The sequence below is a fragment of the Zalophus californianus genome, chromosome 3 (genome assembly GCF_009762305.2).
Source record: "Zalophus californianus isolate mZalCal1 chromosome 3, mZalCal1.pri.v2, whole genome shotgun sequence".
Taxonomy (NCBI): Eukaryota; Metazoa; Chordata; class Mammalia; order Carnivora; family Otariidae; genus Zalophus; species Zalophus californianus.
Window position 1 is genome coordinate 194,511,587 of NC_045597.1, and position 27,326 is coordinate 194,538,912.

The following is a 27,326-nucleotide window of genomic DNA, read 5'->3' on the forward strand; positions in this document are numbered from 1 at the left end:
TCCTCTGCCCTTGCAGCACTGTCTCCATGTGACACCAGAGAGTGCCAGAACGGCGGCCAGTGCCGGGCAGAGCGGGGCTCGGCGGTGTGCCTGTGCCTGGCCGGCTACACAGGCGCAGCCTGCGAGACGGGTGAGGGGCTGGCCCTGGGGGGCGGGGGGGGTCCCATCCAGCCACACCCACACCGGGTGCCCGGGAGTCAAAGGCTGGCTCAAGCCAAGCTCCCGCCTCCACTGCCCCCAGATGTGGACGAATGTGCCTCCAGCCCGTGCCTCAATGGGGGCTCGTGTGTCGACCTTGTGGGGAACTTCACCTGCCTGTGCGCAGAGCCCTTCGAGGGACCTCGCTGTGAGACGGGTAACGGCCCGCGCCCGAAGCCCCCAGTGACAGCGGTCCCGTGCGGCCACCCAGCCCCTTTCCCTCACTGTCCAGCTCAGCCCCACTTCTGGCCCGGGGGGTCGTCTCCTCAGCCCTGCCTGCGCCAGCCTGTCCCCTGAGCTGCCGTGCTGGTTGTGACTCTGCCACCACGTGCAGTGCAGGGCTGAGCGTGCCTCCTGTTCCCTCCTGTCGCCTCCAGTCCCCGTCACCATCTATGAAATGCAGGGCAAAATGGCCACCCTCTCAGGGCCCCTCTTCCTGCTCAGGAGATTCTTGGCTTTTTAACATCCTTCTTTCCTACTCCAGACCCCTTGCCATGCAAGGGAACGAGCCACAGGGGTTGGCAAGAAAACTGACCTTTATCACATGTGATGAAATCTGCTAGTTTCTACTTCATGTTGTTTTAAATGCTAGTTATGACTTGGTAGATCAGTTAAAAAACCAACTCGATTTTACAACCCACAGAATAAATTCAGGTTGTTAGCATCTGACATAGCGCTGACCACCTAAGGCCTCGCCCAGCTCCTGTGCCAGCGATAGCAAAGTCCACAGCATGGGCAGCTGCTCCCCTGGGAGATGCTCAAGACAAGCTTGTCAGATTTAGTTTGAGTCTAAAAATTTAAGAAGGAAATTAAATTTTACCCATAAGTAGGATATAGATGGATGCTATGCCCTCCGTCAGTCTTTGGTCAGAGGGCCACACATAGGACAGGCCGTGTCCTGAGGAGAGGGTGAGCCTCTGCTGTGCAGAGGGGAGGAGGAACGGGGCCACCTTGCGTGTTTGGTGCTTAAAATCACTGTAATGGGCCACAGTTCACCTTGCCCAGATTGCTATCTAAATATCTGTGTATTTAACTAAATTCATGTTAGGAAACAGATCAGTGGTTTCAAAGATTTTGCAGAGAAACCACCTTTTGTACAGGAAGAATAATGCAAATGAAAGCAACCAATAAGAAACAACAGAACTGACCTTCCACCCCTAGTAAAACCTTACTAGTCACATTACAAGGTACCAGTCTGGACATTCTAACCAGATTCAACAGGAAGTTGGCCAAAAATTAAAGATAATTTTTAAAAAATGGTACCCATTCTGATCCTTCTGGCCAAGAAAGATTGTTCTGGGAATTTCCCTCACCATCAAGACTAGAAACTAGACAAAATATGTGAAAACTGCTTTCAGCCATTGGACAACGGGCATCACAGGTTTGCTACCCCTGGGAGGAGGGACTGGAGTGAAGAGCACGCTACAATTGCCCCCAAGTCTGCCTACAGGAAGTCCCCAGGCCACTGTGCAGCAAGGGGGTCCAGACTCTAGCAGTTCCTCTGAGTCTCTGGGTCACGGAGACAGAGATTCTAGCTTGGTAGCTGCAATTTGTGGGTCTGGAATTCTACTAAGAGGGGTTGGAGAGAGTGCAAGAAGAATCTCTGAAGACATGCAGAAGGACTCCTTGCCTCTTCACTCAGCACAGTCGGGGGGAAATCCATGAGGCTGGGCAAAGAACCCCTGGGAGTGCTGAATCAGACAATCCCCAGAACTTGAACAGGACTGGGAATAACTTGCTTCTCTATAGCCAGAGTGCATGCAGAGCTCCTCACACCCAGGGCCAAGACTGAGTAGAGTCCTCACTGGGGTATCAGCTCGCTGGTATGGATAAATAAACACTAGAACAAAGGCTAATCTGACCTGTCCTAGCAAACATTAAAGGAAAGTTTGAGAGGATCAAAACAATCCCGAGTAATTTAATCACATGCCAGAATCAAATCCTATACTCTTTGAAGGAATATAACAGAATCCAGGAAAAAAAAACAAAAGTTATCAGGCATACTAAGAATCAGGAATATATGACCCACAGCCAGGAGAAAAATAGATCAATAAAACAGATGGCAGAGATGATGAAATTAGCAGATATAAATGTTTAATCATCTACTGTGAACATGCTCCATGTGCTCAAGACCGTTGAGGAAAAAAGTAGAAGAAGAAGATATAAGAGAAGAAACTTCCAGAAATAAAAAACATAAAATCTCAATTTAAAAAATACACTGGCAGGGCGCCTGGGTGGCTCAGTCGTTAAGCGTCTGCCTTCAGATCAGGTCATGATCCCAGGGTCCTGGGATCGAGCCCCGCATCGGGTTCCCTGCTCGGCGGGAAGCCTGCTTCTCCCTCTCCCACTCCCCCTGCTTGTGTTCCCTCTCTTGCTGTGTCTCTCTTTGTCAAATAAATAAATAAAATCTTTTAAAAAAAATAAAAATAAATAAAAAATACACTGGCTGTATTAGCTACAGGTTAGACATTGCTGAAGGAAAGATCAGTGAACTGAAGCAAGAAACTACCCAACAAGCAGCACAGGAGGGAGAGAGACTGCAACCAAGACCATCTCCTCAGTGACCTGTGGGGCACACAACAGGCAGTCTGGTGTATGTTCGTGTGGAGTCCCAGAAGGAGGGAGGGGAGCAGAAGGGCACAGAAAACAAATGAGGAAGTAATAGCCAAATATTTCCTTAAATTCGATGAAAATTAAACCCCACACATCCAAGAAAAGCATGAAGAAAATCACACAAAACACATCATAATCAAACTGCTGGAAACCAATAACAAAGAGACCATCTGAAAAGCAACCAGAGGAAAAAGACAAGACACAGTACATACAGAGAAACAAGAATGATAACAGACCTCTCATCAGAAACAACGCAAGCCCAAAGACAGTGTGCTATCAACCTAGTAGTATACACAGGAGAATTATCTTTCAAAAATTAAGGTGAAATTAAGATATTTTTCAGACAGCAGAAACAGATAATTATTCATCACCAGCATATCTGATTTGTAAGAAACATTAAAGGAAATTCCTTAGACTGAAGAAAAATGGCACCAGATGAAAATCCAGATCTACACAAATGAATGAAGAGCTCTAGAAATGGTAAACAAACGGGCATACCCCATTTTATTGCCCTTCACTGATACTGTGTTCTGTACAAATTAAAGCTCTGGGGCAACCCTGCACCAAGCCAGTCCAACAGGGCCATTTTTCCAATAGCATTCGTTCACTTTGTGTCTCTGTGTCACATTTTCGTAATTCTGCAGTATTTCAAAATTTTAAATTATGGTGACATTTGTTATGGTGATCTATGTTCAGTGATTATGACTCACTAAATCTCAGATGATGGTTACCATTTTTTTAGCAAAGTATTTTTTAATTAAGGTGTGTACGTTTTCTTAGACATGATGCTATTACACACTTAATAGATTGCAGTGTAGTGTTAACATAACTTTTATAGGCACTGGGAAACCAGAAAATTCATTTGACTTGCTTTATTGCCATATCCGCTTTATTACAGTGGTCTGGAACTGAACCCACCATATCTCCAAGGTATGCCTGTAAAATACTTTTCTTCTTACTTTTTAATCTCTTTAAAGATAATTTTAACACAAAAAATAACAATATGTTATGGGGTTTATAACATTTAAAGAAATAAAATGTATGACCTCAATTGCTTAAAGCAGAATATGTGAGCTTTCTCTGTGAAGGGCCAGATATTAATATTTTTGGCTTTATGAGCCATGTGATCACAGGTATTCAACTCTGCCAGTGCAATGCAAAAGCCAGCCATAGACATACAATACATGAATGGGCATGGCTGTTTTCCAATGAAACTTTATTTTTTAAAATGGGTGGCAAGCAAGATTTGCTCTGCAAGCCATAGTTTATCAGTGTCTAGCATAAAGGATAGGAAGGGAAAGATGGAAATAATATAGTAATGGCCTTACATTATATATGAAGTGGTGTGATATTGTTTGAAGGTAGACTACAGTAAGTTAAAATTATTATAAACCCAGAGGAACAAGAAAAAATAATAATAATAAAGAGTTATAGCCAATAAACCAGTGGTGGAAATAAAATGGAATCCTAAAAACACTTCATCCAGAAGGCAGGAAAAGAAGAAAAAAGGAATAAAGAATAATTGGGACAAATGATAACCAAGAGCAAGATGATAGGTTTAATCATATTGATAGTTACATTAATTGGTTAAACACACCAATTAAAAGGCAGACATTGTAAAATTGAATTGAAAAGCAAGATGCAACTATATACTATCTACAAGAAACCTACCATAAATATAAAGACACAGATAATTTGAAAATAATTTGAAAATTGGAATGGGTTTCTGATTTGGGGTAAGATGGAGTAAGCACACTCTACCTTGTGTCTCCCACTGAATGCAGCCATAAATCCTGGACAGAATGCATGGAGTAACAATCTGAGGACTCTGAAAAATAAATAGTAGCAGGTGGATTGGGGAAGAGGACCAAGCTTCAAAGCACCACAGAACCAGTGGTGAGTTCACCGTTTTTTTCCTCTGGTGTCCCCCCTGCCTGGACTCAAAGCAGGACTCCCAGACCAGAAGTGAGCATCAGATGGATGGAAAGAGCTCCAAGAGCAGCCCCTAGTTGGGCACAAGAAGCAGGACCAACAATAGCAGCAAAGGAGGGATTCCCTCAGGACCCAGACTGACTGGGTCAGTCTCCAACTGGAGGTCCTATGGCTCCACAAGGCTGGGCAACTTCCATTCGTTTTTCTTTTTCTCTGTCCACCCACCATGAGTGCACTCACGGGAAGTAAGTCATAGCATGGGGCAATAAAAGCCCCAACTCTCTTGCCAGAGGACTAAAAAGGGCAGCCCCAGAACACTTGAAACTATGGGGAGGTTGCAGAGAGGGGGATCTCAGGCTGCAACCCTAAACCATCTATGAACTCCTGAGTTCCTTACCTTGGGCATTGTAATGTGATCCAAAATATTAAAAACAATACCATTTATAATAGCTTCCCCCAAACTGAAAGACTTAGGTATAAATCTAATAAAACATGTACGGGACTTGTAGGCTGATTTGAATAAATGGAAGGACAACCCATGTTCATGGATTGGAAGACTCAACATAGTAAATATGTCAGTTCTCCCCAAACTGATCGATAGATTTAATATAATTCCAAAGTGTCAACAGAGTTTTCTGTAGCTTTGGACAAGCTGGTTCTAAAATTTACATGGAAAGGCAAAGGAATTAAGATAACCAAAATAATTTTGGAAAAGAACACATTTTGAGGCATCCCACTACCTAGTGTTGACTTACAACAAAGCTACAGTGATCCAGATCCTGTGGTATTGGCAAAGGGACTGATGCATACATCCGTGAAAGAGAAGAGAGGATCCAGAAGTAGACCCACAAAAATACAGCCAAGGGTTTTGTAAAGGCGTGGAAGCAAGTCAGTGGAGAAAGGATGATCTTTTTGACAAATGGTATTGGAACAATTAGACATTCTCATGTAGAAACTGAACTTCAACCTCACACCTTGTACAAGATTAGGTCAGAATGAATCATAGACCTGAATGGAAAATACTCTTAGAAGAGAACATAAGTGAAAAATCTGTGTGACCTGCGGTTACATGAACAGTGCTTAGATAAGACATGCAGAATACACTCCAGCAAAGAAAAACAGAAGTGGGCCTCAACAGAATGACACAGGCTGCTCCGTGAAAGACACGGTCAAGAGAACGAGAAGACAGGCTGCCTGCTTCGAGAGGTGCTCAAAGCACTCCCGTCTGACAAAGGGCTGGCGTCTGGAACACATAAAGAACTCTCCACGCTCACCTGTGAGAAACCAACCAAAACATGGACAAAAGATCTGAACAGACATCTAACCAAAAAGGATATCTGGAGCGGGTGAACAAATGTAATCATGTGTCATTATCATCAGCCATGGGTGCGTTGCACATTAAAGCCACGATGAGATGTGACCACAAACCTAACAGAATGGCTAAAATAAAAAGCGCTGACTGGTGAGGACACAGAACTGTGGGAACTCTCACGTAGTTTTGGTGGTGATGCCAAATGTTTAGCCCCTGTGAAAACAGCTTGGCAGCTTTTCATAAAGTAAAACATACTTATAACATGACCCAGCAATACCATTCCTAGCTATGAACCCTAAAGAAATGACAACTTACGTTCACACAAAATACACAAATGTTTATAGCATGTCTATTTACAATCACCAAAACCTGAGAACCCAAATGTCCCTCCCTGTTCATGGGACGCGTGATTGCTGATCCCACAACAGAGACAGATCCCAGAGGCCTTATGCCGAGTGAAAGAAGCCAGTTTCAAAAGATTACATACTGTTCATGAGTAATCTTAAAGCAACAAAGCTGCGGTGATGAACAGATCAGTAGTTGCCAGGGGTTCAGGAAGGCAGGGAGTCTGCGACCCTGAAGATACAACAAGCAAGTATTTGGGGTAACAGAATGTTCTGTGTCCTGACTGTGGTGGGGGCAACACAAATCTATACGCATGTTAAAATTCATAGAAGTGTACCTCGAGCAAAAGTCAATTTTGCCATATATTATTTAAAAGATAAATTCTGAACCACATGAAGAAATCGAACATCTAAGCAATGAAAAGGAAGAGGTTGGCAAACACTAATCAAGAGAAGTTGGAGAAGTTATATTCATAGCACAGATTAAACTCTAGAGAAAGGAATACTGCCAGGAACAGAGGGGTCTTTTATGACAAAGGTGTCAAGGCATCAAAAAGGCATAGCAATTCTAATGTACTTGCACCTGTGAACATGAATCAAAATACATGAAGGGAAAACAAGGAGAAATAGATCTGTATCTAGATTCCAACCCGCCGCTCTCAGTGATTCGCAGGAATCAGTAGGGACCTCAAAGATGCAAACAGCACCGTCAGCCCACCTGACCTAAGTGACATCTACAGACACTCACTTCCTTTCCAAGTGCTCATGGAGCACTCACCATGACAGACCATCCTGTAGGACATAAAATAAAGCTCAATCAGTTGAAAAGGACTGTGTTCTCTGATTACAGTAGTTAAACTAGAAATCAACAAAAACTGTATCTGGAAAATCCCAACCATGTTGCTAACATAGATGCTTGATTAGAAGCATTTGTTTGGAGCCCTCTGGTCTTAGCTGGGCCCTTTGGTGCACACCGTGGGGTCTCCATACTCTTGCTTCACCTTCTGCTCCACAGAGGGGACTCAGATGGTGAGGGGTAGCTAGAAACCAGCTTCCAGAAAGTGGGCCTCAGGCTTAAATCCCACTTGCACTGAGAACTGAGTGCTGTGGGGTCTGGACAAGGGGACCCTTGGCCCCATTTCCCCCATGTTCTCCGTGCAGCTTCTGGGGACCTCTGTCTTTCTTGCAGGAAGCCAACCAGTGCCGGATGCCTGCCTCTCAGCCCCTTGCCAGAATGGGGGCACCTGTGTGGATGCAGATGAGGGCTACGTGTGCGAATGCCCCCAGGGCTTCACTGGGCCCGACTGCAGGGAGAGTGAGTCTGGGCAGGGGCTACCAGGGCTGCAGTCCAGGGCAGGGTTCTCCTGTGGGTAGTGCATACAGGAAGGCAACGGGTGTGTGTGCAAACACCCATGAGTGGGTGGGGGGATGAGAGAGAGTGTGTGTGTGTGCACGTGCATGTGTGTGTATCTGCACAGCAGTGTTCATGGGAAGGTAGCCACAGGAGCAGGGCAGGGTCAGAAGCAGGACAGGGCCCCGATCCTCCAGCACCCCCACAATGGAGGCTCCCCCTCGATCTACGGCAGGAAACCCTGACCACTGTGAGTGCCGTAATGGTGGCAGATGCCTGGGGGCCAACACCACCCTCTGCCAGTGCCCCCCAGGCTTCTTTGGGCTCCTCTGTGAATTTGGTAAGTGCCCAGGGCTGCATCGGGGCACGCTTCCTGCCTTGCCCCTGAAAATCCCCCAAACCGGAGTATAGCTGGTGGCTTGGGTCTGGGCCCCAAACATAGAGCCAGACCCTTAACTGGTGGTCTCGTGATCCCCCACGCCCACCCCAGGAGGGGGCCCGCCACAGAGTGCCTGAACCAGGCCACGCTGGCAGGGCCACCTGATCCTTCTCAAGGATGAGAAGTCCCCAGGAAGATGAATGGGCCTCTTCCTTCCCTGCAGAAGTCACAGCCACTCCCTGCAACATGAACACACAGTGTCCTGACGGGGGCTACTGCATGGAGTACGGTGGGAGCTACCTCTGCGTCTGCCACACGGACCACAACGTCAGCCACTGTGAGTGGGGGGTAGGGCTACAGGCACAGGCCCACCTAGAAGCCAGGGAGAGGGTGTTAGGAGAAAGTGGGGGCCACTCAGGCAGAGGCCAGGGCTTCCCTACCGGCCCACAAGAGGCCCTGTGGATGTGTGCGCCTTTCCTGCTGTCGGCCTCTGTACTGGGGCCTGGCTGTCCACCCCCTCCGCTGCAGGAAGCTCACAGCAGGAAAAGCACCCCTGGATGCCTACAAGCTCTTCCCTAAGCCCCTAGCTTAGCTATTAAAATACTTCATGCCTAATTAAGTATGTGATTAAATACTACTGTGTATTTCTGAGTACAAATAATGGCTTGCATACTGTATAATTACACGTGAAGATGCTGGAGGTGTTGATACGAAAACATTTGTGCACCGCAGCTCAATCCTAGCTCCCAGGAGAGGTAGGGTGAATTCTGGAAAAATCGAGAATAAAAGCATTTCCAGAGAAGGGCCGTAGAGCCTGGTGTGAAGAATCAAGACCCCTCCCCCCAAAGAGTGTCTTTTAAGTGGCCTTGGATCCAGCTGGGATGTCAGGGTGACTACCCTGTGCCCCTGCAGCACTGCCATCACCCTGCGACTCAGACCCCTGCTTCAATGGAGGCTCCTGTGACGTCCACGAGGACTCCTACACTTGCGAGTGCCCCCGAGGGTTCCACGGCAGGCACTGCGAGAAAGGTGGGTGGCAGGGGAGGGCGGGGCAGGGCGGGGCTGGGAGGGGAGGGGAGGGCAGGGCGGGGCGGGCAGAAGAGGGGGGGGGAGGGGGGGGGGGGGGGGGGGGAGGGGGGGGGGGGGGAGGGCGGGCGGGCAGGGGGGCGGGGCAGGGGGGCGGGGCGGGGCGGGCAGAGGGGGGGCGGGGCAGGGCGGGGCAGGGCGGGGCGGGCAGAGGGGAGGGCGGGGCAGGGCGGGGCGGGCAGAGGGGAGGGCGGGGCAGGGCGGGGCAGGGCGGGGCGGGGCGGGCAGAGGGGAGGGCGGGGCAGGGCGGGCAGGGCGGGGCGGGCAGAGGGAGGGCGGGGCAGGGCGGGGCGGGCAGAGGGGAGGGGAGCGCACGGCAGGGCAGGGCCGGGCAAAGCTGGGCGGGGGAGGGCAGGGCAGAGAGGGCCCCCGCTCGCCCTAATTTGCGGTTCTGCTCGGTCACCCAGCGTCCGTGTGTCGTGCCCGCATGGTCTCCCCCAGCCCAAATGCTGCTTATTCAGTTAGTGGTTCTGCTCCGTGGCCTCCTGGTCACTACTTGGTTTCCTTCAGAATAGGCATCATTTCCCACTCAGCATTTTTGCAAATGGATTTTAGAATCCTTGATTTTTAAAAAATTCATTAGGGCTTTATTAAATCTAATTGAACTTGGAGAATGTTAGCGTTTCACAACGTTTACATACTAGCGGATGTATTCTTCCAAGGGAACGTGGCGGCACCCATGTGCCGCCAGCGCCCACCCCGGCCCGTGCCTTCCGAGCACTCAGACGCCGTGCCCCTCGTCAGAGGCCAGCGGGCCACAGGCCTGCCTCCCGGAGCTCAGCACCTGGGCCACACACACCCCCTGGGCCTCTTGCTGCCCTCGCTGGTCCTGAGAACAGAGGCCTCAGCGGCTTTACCTGGAAGTCTCTTCCGCTCTTACGGTGGCCCTGAGGGCAGGTCCCGGCTACCCTGACACACGGAACCCCCACAGCTTCAGCCACCCCTGCAGGAGGAGGGTGTTTCCAAAGAGAAGCCCTCCGGCTTGGTTCTCTGCATGCGTGGCCAAGGTCCATCTCCAACAAAGGCATCCCAAAGTGGGGACACAGGGTGGCAGCTTTTGGGGGGGGATGGGCGAAACTTGGACATGCAGCCTGTGAGGTCCTGCAGGGTGTGGAGTGGTGGGGAGAGAAAGGCTGAGCACTGCAGGCAGGCCCCCTTCCTGCTGCACCTTGCTCCCAAGAATGTCGAGGAAGCTGAGGACCTAAACTCTGGGGGCCTCTGAAGGTGCCATTCCTCAGGGTGGAGGGGCAGACCTACCACTGGATTTGTTTGTGCCTTTAAATATGTAGATGCCTCAAGCACAGGCACTGCAAGGGAGCCCCTCAGGGCCCTGGGAACATGTTAGGACCCAGAGAAAATGCCCCGGTGCCACGAGAGGCACAGAAAACAAAAATCAGACTGCGGTGGATTCCAACGTCCTATCAGGGGCAGCTGCACTCTGCCACGCAGGCCAGTTCTCCACCAGAAAGGGCCCAGTGGTCCCCAGGGTCTGGGACAGATAGAAGAGCATGGGTGGGCAGAGGGCCCCCAAGGGCCTGCGACTTCTGGGCCCATAGCGCCTACGGGTTGAGAAGATGTGAGTAGGGTGTCACGGGTGCTGCAGGGCCAGGAGGCCGGCCCTGTTCACCCGCTTCTGTCTCTCCCTACCCTTGTCCACACAGCCCGGCCACGCCTGTGCAGCTCGGGGCCCTGCCGGAACGGGGGCACGTGCAGGGAGGCGGGCAGCGAGTACCACTGCAGCTGCCCCTACCGCTTCACCGGGAGGCACTGCGAGATCGGTGCGGCCCCCTGCCAGCTGGAGTCAGCCTGGATCGGGGGAGCCAAGCCCCCACCCAGCCACCATGCGTCTGCTTGTCAGGAGAATCCCCTGAAGGCGCACCAGTTCTGGGATGTTGGCGATCAGGGGAGGGGCGCTGGGTGGTGGGTGCATGACACCTGACTCCCATAGGGGCCTTCTGTTTCCAGGGAAGCCGGACTCCTGTGCCTCGGGCCCCTGCCACAACGGCGGCACCTGCTTCCACTACATTGGCAAATACAAGTGTGACTGTCCCCCAGGCTTCTCTGGGCGGCACTGCGAGATAGGTAAGGTGGGCAGAGGCCAGTGGACTAGCCCAGCTGGGAGCAGCACAGCCAGGGCACCTGGGGGCCCCATCTGCTCCCAGTGGGCAGAGGTGCCCTGCTTTGGAGCAGTGGGAGGCAGAGCTCCCATGAAGCCTAGAGGTCTTTGGGGAGGACACAGCAATGATGACCCCCCTCTGTCCTTGCAGCCCCCTCCCCCTGCTTCCGGAGCCCCTGCATGAATGGGGGTACCTGTGAGGACCTGGGCCCGGATTTCTCCTGCCGCTGCCGAGCAGGGTACATGGGACGCCGGTGCCAGGCGGGTGAGAGGGCTGCGGGTTGGGGTGGAAGGCATGGGATTTCTTCCCAATCCCAGAAGAGCAGAGCAGGGCCAGACAGGGAGCTGAGAGGAGGGAGGGGAAAGAGGGAGAGAACCTATGGGCAGCTGCTCCTGGAAGTCAAGACACTTTCACCCTGGGGAGGGGGGGGCTGTGAGGGCGCAGGGGTCCCAGGCCCTGCGGCCTGCTGGGGCAGAGGGCAAAGTCGAGGGAGGGGCCTCAGGCAGGTGCCCCCCAGTGCAGGACAGGGCTTCTGTGTCCTTGCAGAGGTGGACTGTGGCCCCCCAGCGGAGGTGAGACATGCCACGCTGCGCTTCAACGGCACTCGGCTGGGCTCCATGGCCCTGTACAAGTGTGACCAAGGCTACAGCCTGAGCTCCCCCAGCCACATCCGCGTCTGCCAGCCGCAGGGTGTCTGGAGCGAACCTCCACAGTGCCACGGTGATCTGCAGGCCCTCCGCGGCAGGGAGGGCGGGCAGGCGGGCAGAGCCAGTGGGGTCCACACCCTCCTCCCCGGGGCCCCTCAGGGGAGCACAGGGACCACAGTGCGGACCCTGGCCCTCCCCCACCGTCCCGCAAAGTGAGGCCACGACCCTGTGGGGAAAGGTGGTGAGGACAAGTGGCAGCTCCACTCAGGACTGTTCATTAAGGGCTTCCCTGTCCTCAGAGCAGGGCGTCCAACCCATATGCCCACCCTGCAGATGAAGCAGCGGAGGCCGGGAGGTAGCCCAAGGGCAGAGTCCTCAAGAGGCAGATGAGGATTCAGGGCCCGTCTCCTGCCCCTGGCCCTGGCCCCACCCAGACCCATGGAAGCAGACCCTGCATTTGAACAAGGCCCCCAGGACCCCCAGAGCCATTTGAGGAGTGCTGCTTCAGAGAGCATCACCTCAGGCTCCCACGGTGTGCCAGGGTGCATGGCCTGGAGGCAGGGCCCCCCCACTGATGCCCCTGCAGACACAGGGCCTCTAAGACAACTGCAGGTGTGTTGCATTATGCCTGAGCATCCCTAACTCTGCTCATCAGAAAACCTGCGTGAATTTAACACATCTTTCACAAAACAAGGGTTTTTTTTTTTAGGATTTTATTTATTTGAGAGAGAGAGAGCACAAAAGGGGGTAGAGTCAGAGGGAGAAGCAGGCTCCCCACGGAGCAGGAAGGCCGGAGCAGGAAGCCCGATGTGGGACTCAATCCCGGGGACTCCGGGATCATGACTTGAGCCGAAGGCAGACGCTTAACCGACTGAGCCACCCAGGTGCCCAAAACAAGGATTTTTAAACAAAGTAGCTCAGGGACCACGACAGCACCCAGAGACGGGTGGGGCACACAATGCTGCTCTGCCCCAGTGCCCTGCAAAGCCCAAGCTGGGAGGCCCCACGCAGGTGGAGAATTCTGGAAGAGAGATGGGGGCTGCCTAGCCCCAAGTGTCTTTCCTGTCCTCCTATCTATCCAAGCCCAGCCCTCTCCAAAGATAGTTAACAATAAAGTCCAAACAACATATACCATTGGGAGCGGAAGTATAGAAGGTGGACAAGCATATATATAAGCATGACAGGTATACGGAAGGAAACATGGCACTGGTCATAAGAAACAGAGCTGATAAATCATTTTTAACAAAAGAGAATGGAAAAGAGGACTGGAAGACTGTACTAGCTGAAATAATCGACACAATTTACAAATGGGTACAGATGAAGGCTAAGTTGATGAGCTAAAAGACCAGTCTGAGGACTCGTCCCACAGAGAAGAAGGGAGGTCTGTGTGAAGGTGTAGGCACTGCGGAGGGCAGAAGAGCCGACACTGAGGTAACAGGAGTCCCAGACAAGAGAAAAATAAAAACACAATTAAATGTGGGAACCACTATGGAGCTCAGTTCCCAGAATGACAGATGAACCACCACAGGCTGAAAGGGCCCCAGAACATCAAACAGGAGAAAAGAGGAATATTAGCACATTATAGCAAAATTTAAGAATATCAGAGACAAACAGGAAAAAATTCTTAAAGTATCTAGAGAAAAAAGGAACAAGAATCTTCAAAGGAACAATAATCCCACTGGCACCAGACTTCTCAACAGTGACATCAGATATAAGATAATTAAATGGTAGATTTTAAATACCCCAGAGATCCATTCAGTGAGCATGGAGACAGTCACAAAACGCCATCACTCTCACTGTAACATCAAGGAATCAGAGAGCCTGTAAAATATCATTTAACCTATCAGATTGCTGAGTATGGCTAGAAGTACAGATGAGCCCTTTCTGGGTGAGAAAGACTGATGGCGGCTGCCATCCCAGGAGCAAATCCACTGTGGACAGAGCAATCTGAGGAGCTGGGGAAATCCAACTAAGCTTTCAATGATCATGTGAGCAAGCATGCTGGGTTGGAATCAGGAGTCGCAAATGCAGAGCAAGTGCTCAGCACCCACCAGTTCTCCCCCACAGGATTTCTACTAAGTGCGTGGGAAGCCAGTGGCTGGGCTGGAAAGAAGAGAGATTTCATAGCCTCACAAGGCTGAGATTCCCCAGTCTACCTGGAGGGAGAGGTCTGTTCCAACCCTCAAGAATCTGAAACCAGTCATGAACTGGCACTAATGAGCCCTGTACACCAGGCCCAGCCCAGCTCGCCTCTGGATGATATCAGAGATCAGCTGTTCAGGCTAGGTGTCTGACACAGACTAGAGCATGGCCATCCTAGGGGTATGTATTTTCTACTTTGGCCTCTCTGTTCTTGTATACAGTATGTCTAAGAAGCAAGAAATTATGACATATGATCTCAAGAAGAAATAGTCAATGGAAACAGACATGCAGATGACCCGCATGTTTGAATTAGCAGACAAGGACTTTAAAATAGCCATTATAAATATGTTAAAGAGAGGCAAAATGAATGAGAGAATAGAAAATTTGAGCAGAGGAAAGCGAACTTTTAAAAGTAACTCAATAAAAAATACAACATGTGAAATGAAGAGTAAATTGGATAGGCTTACCAATAGAATGGATACCACAGAAGAAAAAGTCACAGAACTCAAGGACAAGTCAACAAAATTTTCAAACCAAAGATCAGAAAGAAGAAATGAATTATGATTTATAAATGAACTTTTTTTAAATGGAACATAGGAAATCTGTGGGAAATATCAAACAAACAAGCACATAACTGGAGTCCCAGAAAGAGAAAGCAGAATAGGCAAAAGAAATATTTGAAGAGATAATGACTGAGTATTTTCTAAAAATGAAGAACTACATCAACCCACAAATCCAAGAAGCTCAGCAAATACCAAGCAAGATAAATACTGAAGTAAATAAACCTAAGACCTAAAAATTTTTATTCAAACTATTATTCAAATGTGAGAGCATAATAAAAAATGCCCTTTGCAAACACAGCTTCAGAGACTTACGAAAAAAGGGTCTTTTTTTTTGGAGATAGTATTCGAGTAGTAAGATAAACCTGGAATATTCTGTAAGCAGTAAGAGAAGGGAGGATTATCAAATATTGTAGGAAAGTCTATCACTCTCTAAAAGGAGAGAGGAAAAAAGCAGAAAAAAGTGGCAGAGTTAAGATTATGATAGAAAAAAATGCAGACAAATATGAATGAGCTAAATTCTCCAGGTAAAACACAGATTGCCAGATTAATTACAAAACAAAACAAGCTAGGGACCCCTGAGTGGCTCGGTTGGTTAAGCATCCGACTCTTGGTTTTGGTTCAGTTTGTGATCTCAGGGTCGTAAGATTGAGCCCCACATCAGGCTCAGTGCGCTCAGCACAGAGTCTGCTTAAGAGTCTCTCTTTACCTCTCCCGCTGCCCCTCCCCCCCCTAAAATAAATAAATAAATCTTTAAAAAATAAAACCAAGCTATACTCTCTTATAAGAGATACTCCTAAATCATAAACTTAAAAAGACAAAGTAAAAATATGGAAAAAATACCAGGTGAATACAGATCAAAATAAAGCAGGTTTAGCTACACTATTATCAGCTAAAATAGACTCTAAGATGGAAAGCATCATTAAGGATGAGAGGGTCTCTTTCAATGATAATTGGTTCCAATTCACCAAGAAGATCATTATAAACATTCAAGCAACTAATATAATAGGGTCAATACATATAAAACAAAAATTAACAGACTGCAGGAAGAAACTGACAGATTTACCATAATACTATGAAATTTTGAATCACCTCTCTCAATTCAGGTTAAGAAGCCCCCCCAAAAAAAATCAGCAAAAAGAAAATTCAAATAATACAACTAACAATTTGAACTAATTCATTCTCTGAACACACAGAAAAAATTAAGTTATTAAGGACAAGAAGATAAATTTTAAATTTCATGTTTATATATTTTAAAGATACTTTGAAATGGCTTATGGATCAAAGAAGAAATATGGACAGTGACAAAATTTTAAATGAATATTAATGATCATTTTCTATACAAAAACTTGTCCAATGCAGCAAAAGCAATGCTTCGTGGGAACTTTAAGTACATAGTTAGAAAAGTTCAAAAATTGATGAACTAAATGTCGGAATTCAGAAGTTAGGAAAAGAACAACAAATGATACAAAGAAAGTAGAAAGAAAAAGGCAATACAAGTAAGAGCCATAATTAATGAAACATAAGTCAAAAGTACAGAGAAGAGAACACCAAAATTAGTTCTTTGAAAACCCTATGAAAATGAACAAACTTCTATCAACTAATCAAGAAAAACAAAGAGCACGAATAAAAATCCTTATAAATGAAAAAGGTGACAGAGCCACAGATAGAGCAGAGATTAAAAAGATAATGAGAATACCATCAACTAGCCTACAAGTAAATCTGAAAACTTAGGAGAAATGGACATAATATTCATAGAAAAATATAACTTACCAAAAATGACTCAAGGAAATTTAGAAAGCCTATATAATCCTATAAATGTCTAAAGGAATTGAAGCGTACTTAAAGCATTTTCCCACAAAGAAACTCCAGGATGTTATAGGTAAATTCTACCAAATTGCCAAGAAACAGATCATTGCAGCATTATACAGGTTCTTCCAGAGAGTAAAAAATAAAGAATATGCGCCAACCTATTCTGTGAGGCCAGTATAACCTTGATACCAACACCAGATATGGACAGTTGGAGAAAGTAAAATGATGGATCTGTTAAACATGAACATAGATGCAGAAATTCAATAGTCTATAAAGACTATATATACCATTATCAAGCTGGACTGTTGCAAGAATAGTTTGATATTAGGAAAACCTGCTATATTAACCAACTGAAGGATAAAAAGCATATAAGTATCTCAATAAATGCATAATAAGCATTTGACAAAATTTATACCCATTCGTGAAATAAATTCTTAATTTATTTAGAATCTATAAATATCTATATTTATTATATACCAAATAAGGAATAAAAAAGTATTTCCTTACCAGATAAAAATCACATCACACATGCACATAACACCTCTAATACCATGCAGTATAAAATATATAGGATTTGTTGGAGGAAAAACTTAAAAGAGAGATGTAGCAGAGCCCACATAACCCTCGAAGTGTGCATCATCCCACAGAGAGGTGTGCTTAGGCCAGGCATAGCCAGACTAGTCACACTATGTGTGGCCAAGCAGTAACACTTCACACATTCATAGAGGAAGAAGTACAGGTTACATCAAGAGAGCTGTGGAACAATGAGTCTCCTGATCCTTGTTATACAGAGGCAGGATCTGATACTCAAAACCTGTGCTTCTGTTGAGCTGACTCAGTCATGCTGAGCTACCAACAGGGGGAAGGAAATTAGCTTCTGGGGCAGTTTTACTGTGCCTCTACTCAAACCTCAAATAAACACTATCCTAAATAGAAACACATTCCTCTTAAAATTGGGGACAATGAGGGGAGCCTGGGTGGCTCAGTCAGTGGAGCGTCCAACTCTTGATTTCAGGTCAGGTCATGATCTCAGGGTTGTGAGATCAAGCCCTGTGTCGGGCTCCACGCTGGGGCATGGAGCCTGCTCAAGATTCTCTCTGTCTCTCACTCTCCCTCTACACCCTCCCCACTTCTCTCTCTCCCTCTCAAAAAGAAATGGAGACAAGGATGCCCACTGTCACGAAGCCTCATCAATATTATATTGGAAGTACTAGCCAATGCAATAAAGTAAGAAAAAGAAATTAAAATCATGAAAATATGAAGGTAGGGAGTAAGAATGTCAGTATTTGTTGTCTTTAATCTATAAGCAAACTTTAATCTATAAGCGGTATGGTTGTCTTCAATCTATAAGCAAACTACTGAAAATGAGAGAAAATATGGTATGTTTACTGGATATAGGTAATTATAACAAAATTCCATTTTAATATATCAACAATTAGAAAATATAATTATAAAAGACATATTCAGAGAAAATCAATGAAACCAAAAGCTGGTTCCTTATTGAAAAACCTCTAGACTGATCAAGAAATAAGAAAGAAAAATTAGCAATATCAGAATGAAAGAGGAGACATCACTAAGGATCCTAACAAGCATTTAAAGGACAAGAAAGAGATACTGTGAACAAGCTGAGGTCAGTATATCTGACAACTTAAAGAAAAGGGATAAATACCTGGAAAGACACAAATTACCAGAAATGACAGAAGAATAAACAGAAAATATGAATAGCCCCATATCTATTAAAGAATTTTAATATGTAATTTAAAAACCTTTCTGCAAAGAAAATGGCAGGACTGGATTGCTTCACTGATGAATTCTATCAAACACCAAAGAAAAGAATACTAACCCTACACAAGCTTCTTCAGAGAATAAAGAAAGAAGAGCACTTGATTCATTTTGTGAGACCAGTATTGTCTTGATACCAAAACAAGACAGAGAGGTTATTAAAAAAAAAAAAAAATGAACTTAGGGGGGCCTGTGTGGCTCAGTGGGTTAAGCATCCAACTCTTGACCTCAGCTCAGGTCTTGATCTCAGGGACATGAGTTCAAGCTCTGCATTGGGCTCCACACTCTGTGTGGAGCCTACAGAAAAAAAAGAAAAAAAAATGAAATTACAGACGAATATTCCTCAAGAATACGGACATAAAAATCCTAACAAAATATTACTAAATCAAACACATTGTTATATAAAAAGGATAATATATCATGACTAAGTGGGATTTATCTCAAGAATACAGATTGGTTTAACACTTGAAAATCAGTAAGTGTAATTCACCATATTAGGATATGAAGGAGAAAACCATAGGATCGTTTCAATAGATGCAGAAAAATCATCGGAAAATATTCAACTACTATTTAAAACTCTTAATAAACTAAGAGTAGATAGGAGGAATGTCTTTAACCTGATGAAGGGTATCCATGAAACAGCAACAGCTAACAACGTACTTCGGGGTGAGAGGTGTACCGCTGTAGTAAGGCAGTGTGTCCATGTCACCGGTTCCCTCCTGCACTGTCCTGGAGGGTCCCAGACACGGCCACAGACAAGGAAAGGAAATAAAAGCCACATCTACTGGAAGAAAGATGACATAGTCATGCACATAGGAAATCCTAAGAGGTTCTACAAGAAAAGGCTATATAATAAATAAGCAAATTCAAGTGAGCCACAGAACAGGGACAATATACAAAACCTTAATATTTTCACAGTCTACCAGTGAACACTTGGAAAATAAGATAAAATGCACAATATTATATATAACAGCACCAAATATGGTAAGTGTTTATATATGTGAAATGAATTATAGACATAAGTGTAAAAAACTAAAACTATAAACTTCTAAAAAAATCCTATGAGACAATCTTCACAACAGCTGGAATAAAATGGTTATGCATTTAGAAAAATATTACATCGCCCTACTTTTCACCACACACAAGAGTTCATTCCAGATTAATTAAGGACTTAAATGTTTTTCTAAAACTATAAAATTTTATGTGGAAAATATAGGTATCTTTTTGGCCTTGGGATAAGGAAAGATTTCTTTAGCCACAAAAAAAAGCCCTAACTATAAAAGAAAAAAAAAATGGACAAATTTGACTATATAAGAATTAGAAACTTTAAAATCATCAGCCCTAAGGAAGAAAAGTGGGATATAAGCTACAAACCAGGAAAAGATATATATATGACTGGTTTCAAGAATCTATAAAGAACTCTATGAATCAATAAGAAAGAACCATCAACCTAGTAGGAAAATCGGCAAAACACATGTAGTAGGCCTTTCATAGAAGAGGAAATAATAAAGCCGACAAAAATAAAGAGAAATATTAGTAATCAGCAAAATGCAAATCAAAACCACAGTGAGGTGCATTCAGCTGACAAAAGTGCAGAAGACTAAGAAGCCATCTACTGGTGGTACTGTGGATCACCAGGATTTCTTACAAATTGCTGGAGGGAGTGTAAATTAATACAAACACTTTGAAAAGAGTTTGGCAACTTGCCTATCAATTCGACCAGGCATAGAAACTGTGTCCCAGAGATTCCACTTCTAGGTTTAAATCTAAGAAAATGGGCACATTTACACCAAGAGCTATGAAAGGAAATAAAAGCATTTTTTAAAATAACAAAAAGTCTAAAACCAACCCAAACACCCACCAAACAAGAAGGGGCAGAGTACGGTAGAATCCCCGCCGTGGACTCTGCTACTGTCGTGTTCACACAGACACGCACAACAGCATGGAGATAGCTCATTAGTATCATTTTGAGTGACTGGTATCACAATATCCTTTTAATAAAATTCACAAATAGCAAAAACAAGACCATACATTGTTTAGGTAGTTTATAACAATTAAAACACTAAAGAGGTGAAGACATAACCCCAGAAACCCACGTCACAAGGGTGGGGAAGTGCGTGTGACCAGATGAGCCAGTGAGCATTCTGGCTCCTGGGTGTCTTATTCACTACCATTTATCTACTTCATTACATTTTAAGCATTAAAATTAAACTTTCCTGAGTTGAAGATTTTGAATTCCAGAGCACGGCTCCCAGTTTAAAATAAAAAACAAGCCTGTGGCAAATACTCTAAAGTGAAGGCCTCGCCCCCAAATGCAGTGATTTCATATGTGGTGGCTGTGAATGGGGACCTGGCAAGATGGGGCCTGGCCACCTGGCAGCCGCCGCAGTGAAGTCCTCAAGGTCACGATGAGCACCCCCCATCCTGGGGCCCACTGCCCACCTCTTCCTCTCCAGGGCGTTTCGGGCCTCTCCAAGCACTGAGGGGTGCTGCACAATTCTGCCTGGCTCCTCAGAACAAAGCTAATTTATGTCCATCTTACTTGGCTCCGAGCCACTGCCTCCAACCACTGCCTTTGTTCTTGGGGTCCCTCCCGGTGCCTGTGCACCTGGGCTCCCCTCTCAGAAGCTGCTGAGTGCGGATCCCAGCCTCCCAGCCGTGCCTGCGTGGGGGCTCCTGCCTCACAAGGCACAAAGGAGGCCCCTGCGCTGGGTAAGACTGCAGGGCGCACCTCGACCCCCTCCCAGCCTCCCCCAGGCTGCCTGGCCCAGCACTGCCTGCTCTCTGACTCCTGCCTCTCTTTGTAAACATCTCAACCTCCTCCTCCCGGGGGAGCAAGCTGACCTTGACCTCCTCTTGCCTTCTGCAGCCTCTGCCCCCAGCGGCAGAGGAGGTGGGGTGGAGAGAGTCACACCCTGACTCCTGCCCTGGGCTCCAAGCCGGCAGAGGGAGGGGAGGCCTGCGGGGTACACCGGTGGATGAGCCTGTACCCGTCACACCTGGGTAGGGCTCTAAGCCCTGAGACAGAGGCCCTGCTCCAGGGAGGGCCAGGCCCAAGATGTGTCCAGGCCCTGAGAAGCCTGGGCAGTGAAATGCTGAAGTGACTTGGGGTAGGGCCTTTGTAGGGCAGACAGTGGAGCGGGGTGGGCATCAGGCTAAAGCCTCAGCACACACGTGAAATCTGGGGGCTGTGGAGGCCCTGGAGGTCCGCGTAGAGCCCCACAGGGCCGTGCAGTCCTGCGTAGGCCATGTAGGGCCTGCGTCCCACCTAGATGGAGCCTGTGTAGGGCCTTGCAGCCTCCTGTCCTGTCTCTGCAGAGACAGACGAGTGCCAAGCGCAGCCCTGCCGTAATGGAGGCTCCTGCAGGGACCTCCCAGGGGCCTTTGTCTGCCAGTGCCCTGCAGGCTTCACTGGAGTCCACTGCGAGACAGGTAGGGGCTGTGCTCGGCTGGGTCCCCTGAGTGGCTGGGCCCTCACCCACATTCGAGATGCCCTGGACCCTCCTGGACAAACCTATTTTGAACAAGCGTCGACCCTGGGCCACGCGGAGAGCAGAGGGACATGGCTGGGCCCCTGGCCCCAGGGCAGGGGGAGGCACCCCAGGAAGGGAACTCCGAGGCTGAGGGGGATTTCCCCAGCAACCCCCCCACCCCCCACCCGGCATCTCCTCCCTCGATCCCCCTTCCCTTCTTCCCGCTGTCCTCTCCTCCCTCCCCCAGACACCCCCTGGCGGCTCTGGCCGACTCTCTGGGTGTTCTCCAGAGGTGGATGGCTGCCACTCCAGCCCCTGCCAGCACGGAGGCCGATGTGAGAACGATGGCGGGGCCTACCTGTGCGTCCTGCCCAGAGGGCTTCTTCGGCTACCACTGTGAGACAGGTAGGGAGGCAGGGGCCAAGCCCCCACTCCTCCAGAGGCCCTGTCCTCTGGCCTCTGCTGGGTCCCCTGATGCCAGCTACCCGCCTCCTGCACTTGCCCCTCCAGTGGCCCCCCTCACCCCCCGAGACAAGCTGGCCCCATGGACGGGCGGAGCTCACTGCAGCCCCAGCGTCCCGGTGCTCACCTCCCCTTACACACCTGGGAGCTCTCCGCACGCTTCCCTCCTTTAGAGAACTTGCCACTCTCTGCAACTGTCCCTTCAATTTGCTGGTCTCAGCTCCTCCTCCTAGGATGGGTGTGTCCCGGGGGCACATCATGTCCTAGCCCCCAGGCTGGGCTTGGCTGGCAGCACCCTACTGGGTGGGGTGCGCGGGGGCTGCAGGGCAGTGAAGGCTGAACTCGGGGGCGGGGGGGGTGGAGGTCGAAGGCCTAGGGCCCAGGGACTGCGGGGCCTGGGAGCCCAGGCATAAGCACCATGGGGGCTGCTTGTGGCCAGGGAGTCTCACTGCAGAAGCTTGGGGTGGGTGAGGGCACACACGGAGGACCAAGGTTAGTGGCCGTGACAGTGATAAGGGAGCTCCTGTGGCTTCAGTGGGAAACTGCGGGCCCCGGCCCTGGCCTAGGGAACTCAGGTCCCCTGGGTGCCCACAGCCCCAGGGCAGAGGGAGGCTGCCCTGGCTGCCAGGTTCTCCCCAGGAGGGGCAGCACTGTGCTCACCCTACCCTGAGTCACCGCCTGCCAGGCTACTTGGGCTTGGGGCGGTGGTGGGATGCCCAGGCTCTGTCTCTGAGCCAGCCTCTTGAGGAGAGCTCTGGAAAGCCCTGCGTGTCCCCTCCTTCACCTCCTCAGATCGCTGCCTGGGAGGGCTCCACCCACATCCACCCCACCACCAGGCCTACACAGGAAGGACCTGTGGCCCCCCCGAGAGCAGGGGTCCCTCTGGGGGAGCGGGTACGGCCCAGTGTTCACTGCTCCTTTCCTCTTCCCCAGTGAGCGTACCCCTGCTTCTCCAGCCCCTGTGGGGGCCACGGCTACTGCTTGGCCGGCAATGGGTCCCCACAGCTGCACTGCAAAGTGGGCTACTACGGGCGAGGGACTGTGCCAAAGGTGAGGTGGCAAAGGTGCGAGCACAGGAGGCAGCCCCTCGTCCCCCAGAGGGCACAGACCCAAGTGCTGAGCACCCCCAGGGCAGAGCGTCTAGTTTCCCACGAAGCGGGAGGGGGTATCTAGCGGCCAGGAGGCATGCAGTCACCTGTGCACACACAACCTGAGACCCTCCAGGGAGGCCCTGGCCAGAGGACCAGGTGGAGAGGGGGCCACTGTGGCAACAGGAGCTGGCTCCCCACCTGCAGTCGCTCACCCTCCGCCGGGGGTGGCGGACCCCAGAGCCACCAGGTGAGACGTCTGGCTGGGGGCCAGGGCTTCCGTGGCTGACAGCTGACCACCCCCTTCCCTTGTTCTTGACGGGAACCCTGAAGAGCTCTTCCCACCAACGGCCCCTCAAGGTGGAGCGAGTGGAAGAGAGTGGGGTCTCCATCTCCTGGCGTCCACCTGAGGGCCAGGGCCGCCAGGCAGATGCTCGACGGCTATGCGGTCACCTACACCTCCTCGGACGGTGCCTACCGCCGCACAGACTTTGTGGACCGGAGCCGCTCCTCGCACCAGCTGCGGGCCCTCGCAGCCGGCAGAGCCTACAACATCTCCGTGTTCTCGGTCAAGCGCAACGCCAACAACAAGAACGACATCTGCAGGCCGGTGCTGCTGCTCGCCCCGCACACGTGAGTGCCCACCTGGATGTGTCTGCGGCCACCGGAGAGGCGCACTGGCCAGGGGCCCCCAACGCGCCGGGGCTTAGGAGTGAGGCCCGGGGGAGGGTGGGCTCACCGAGAAGGCACCTGCCAGGGGCCAGCCCATGTTGGGGGTGCTGAAGGCACAGGCAAGGGGCCTAGGAGGTCACCCCAACACGCTGAGGGGGTGGGGAGGAAGCCTGCTGGTGGTAGTTCTAGAGATGGGGGCCGGCCAGGAAGGGGCCTCTGGGGGTGCAGCTGCACAGGAGGGGGAAGCGTAGTCTAGGGTCATCTGCTTCTGGGATCTACAGGGGAGGACCTGGTCCTCCAGCGGGGGGAACCAACGGTGGGCAGAGGCCATGGGACCGCGGGAGACTGTGGGAGGGGGTGCTAGATGCTGGAGGATGGAGCACGGACGGGGCAGTGGTCCCCTAGGCAGCACGGAGGGCCTGTGAGGGCAGCTGGCAGGGGTTCAGAGTGTGGCCAGCACACAAGGGGTCTGCTCCCACCGTACCGGGTGCTGGCACAGGTCAAAGCAGGCAGGCAGGGCCAGCCCCAGGAGCACTGTGAAGCCAGACAGCCAGGACTCACCAGCGGGGACTCAGGCTGGGGAAGGCGAGAATGCTCAGAGGCACGGACAGGGATTCTGTGGGAGGACGAAGGTGCCCAGGGCCACCTGCCAGCCCGAACCAGACACTGACCCTGAGGACACTGAGGGCCAAGTGAGGGATGAGATGAGAAACTCAGCACAGGTGGGGGAGGCCGAGGCAGAGGATGCTCCTGGGCCAGCAGGAGGACCTGAGTGAGCTTGTGGGGCAGAGCGGGCTCAGCCTGAGCTTGGCTTTACGAAGAAATGGCATCCCCACCCCTCCACCGACAGAGTGAGGGTGGGGTCTCCCCGGGAGACGAGGGTGGGCAGGAGGGACCACTGCCCAACAGACTGCGCACCTCACTGTCAGGAGAAAAGAGCTCCCCTCCCGGCCCTGTGGTTCACCCAGACCCTTCCCCAAGGTAGCCCAGGATTTTCCCAGCTTCCCTCCTTGGTAGGCCCCAGCATCGCCCAAATGTTCACTGTCCAGTGCAGCCAAAACAGCCAGGGAAAAGAAAAAGGAGGTCCCACGGTCCCTGTGTCCCCAGGGCCCCGCCCCACCGCCTGGCATGTCTAAATAGGCAAGACCGCAGGCCTCTGGGGGAGCCGCCTGCACTCCCCACCCCAGGCAGGAGCCTGTCCAATTGACCCTAGTCCCACTGTGGCTGAAGGCCGCACCAGCAAGCCCAGGTGGGCCGGCACCCTCGTTTGGGCCCCTCTCGGTGACCCCCCAGCACACTTCCCGAGCCCTGTCTTATGGTCTCAAGCCCCTGCCCTCCCCTGGAGCGAGGAGGTGCCAGCATCAGCTGAGGGGCCTGTTGCCCCCTAGGACCCCGCCCGGTTGAGGGCCTTGAGGTCACCAACGTGACAGCCAGCACCATCTCAGTGCGGTGGGCTCTGCACAGGATCCGTCACGCCACCGTCAGCAGTGTCCGCGTGTCCATCCGGCGTCCTGAGGCCCAGGAGGACCAGTCCACCGATATGGACAAGGGTGTGGACAGGTTCACGTTCGGGTAAGAGCAAGTGGCCGGCCTTCACTTCCCTCGGGGGCTCTGGGGCTTCCTCCTTTCTCCCTCTGTGCCCCTCCCCTGCCACTCCCCACCTGCCCTGCCCACCTTGAGAAGCAGGGGTGTGTGCACCTCCTGTGTTGCCCAAGCACCTGCTCAACTCTGACAGGCAGAGCCCCCCTTTGTCCCAGGCCTCAGTCCTGCCTTGTCCCGTCACAGGTGCTACCAGACAGGTGTTTAAAAGGGCCCTGACAAAGTAGGGAATGCTCTAAAACTTGGGGGGTTGTGCCTCCTGCACAGATGAGACCGAGCCACCCAAAGAGCAGCACAGAGCTGTCCTAGCCTGAGTCACGTGGGCCCCTCTGAAAAGGAGGCACAGGGCACCCCTATACTTGCCTTAAATTTTTATATTGTTCAAATCGTATGTTAGAACCTTAAGCTAGCCATATAAACATCTTACGCTTAATTATTACAAATCAAATACAAACAAAACTACAAAGTAAATACAACTCACAGGAACGTCAGTCATTCAGACTGGCTGAGGACTGAAGTAAAAGCTGGAACGGCCCCACAGTGAAGGCTCAGACCACGGCCTCGGCCCACTGGAGGTGGCTCGCCAGCCAGGGAGGCTTCTGACACCTGCTGGGAGCAGTGCTAGAAGAGAGGAGAGTGGGGAGAAGTCCGGCTGGGGTCCCTGTGCCTGCAGAGTGAACACAGCTCCAGTTGAGGAAACCCCCACCTATTCAGTTGCGCCTCTGACACAGCAGACGCCCAGGCTGGCTCTGTGGGGACAGACCAGCAACATCCTGCCCAGAGCCGCCACAGGCCGTGGCCGTGGGAAGGCGTGTCTGGAAGGCAGACAGGGGTCGGGGGCAGGCCAGCCAGGCCAGGCGGGGCACTCGTCCTGTCCGCATCCCTGAGCCACCCACACGGTTGCTCATTTCTGGTTGGCGGACTCACCAAGACCCTATTTTGCTTGCCTGCTGTGCTGGAAACGAGACTCTGCTTTGTGTTTTAAGTGTTGCCGTGACCTTTCTTGATTGATGTCCTGACCACTTCCAAGGACTGGTGTGACAAAAACACACGTGAGGCCCTGGGTGGGCACTTGGTGACTGAGTCAGGGTCCCCAGGACCACCCGGCTCGGTGACTCACCAGGGCCCCCCCAGACTCAGCAGAGGTCGTGCCCCCAGCTGGGATTCATAACAGAGAAATGGTACAACGCACAGGAAGGGAGAAGTCGGGGGACAGGGCTGAGCTTCCGGGGCCCCTCCCCCTGGAGTTACACAGGCCACCACCAGGCGTGAGGTGCTGTCTTCAGGGGAGCCGGGAGAGACGCAGAGCCCAGGGTTTTTATCGGGGCTGGGCCCGGGGCACTCCTGCCTGCTGTCGATTCGGGGCACCCAGGAGGAAGCAGGTGCTCAGCGTGAACCACGCTGCACAGAGGTGTGGGGGCAGCGAGGTCCTCTCATCCATGAGGGTGCCGGGACTCCCGCAGAGGGCCACCCAGAAGGGCGGTGGGGCCTCCTTGTTGACCCTCTTCTGCACAATGACCTCCAAGTGCCCCTTTCTGGCCTCTCCTGCCCGAACACCAGTCTCTGCACCTAGCCATCCCAGGCAGGTGTGGGCCATTCCTGACCCCTGCCCTGTACTAGACAGACAGACCAGGGAGTAGCTCCCACCTGAAGAACACACGGGTCTCAGGCCACAAATCTGGTCATTCTGGAGGCCCACCTGCAGGACCACCCACAACTAGGCCCGCCTGTGTGGAAGGAGTTACAGTCTGGCAGTG

General features: G+C 50.5%; 1 protein-coding gene across 1 annotated transcript in view; it reads left to right on the plus strand.

The window, feature by feature from the left end:
* The window catches only part of SNED1 (sushi, nidogen and EGF like domains 1), an 83,760-nt gene that overhangs the window by 33,125 nt on the left and 23,309 nt on the right, over window positions 1-27,326 (plus strand). Inside the window, 20 exon segments of the mRNA XM_035726645.1 lie at window positions 17-130; window positions 242-355; window positions 7,589-7,714; window positions 7,986-8,090; window positions 8,353-8,466; window positions 9,042-9,158; window positions 10,877-10,993; window positions 11,181-11,297; window positions 11,483-11,596; window positions 11,879-12,052; window positions 21,594-21,707; window positions 22,039-22,115; window positions 22,117-22,153; window positions 23,148-23,242; window positions 23,245-23,260; window positions 23,632-23,651; window positions 23,653-23,715; window positions 23,717-23,923; window positions 23,925-23,931; window positions 25,359-25,542. Coding sequence (XP_035582538.1) covers window positions 17-130; window positions 242-355; window positions 7,589-7,714; window positions 7,986-8,090; window positions 8,353-8,466; window positions 9,042-9,158; window positions 10,877-10,993; window positions 11,181-11,297; window positions 11,483-11,596; window positions 11,879-12,052; window positions 21,594-21,707; window positions 22,039-22,115; window positions 22,117-22,153; window positions 23,148-23,242; window positions 23,245-23,260; window positions 23,632-23,651; window positions 23,653-23,715; window positions 23,717-23,923; window positions 23,925-23,931; window positions 25,359-25,542 — 2,032 coding nt within the window.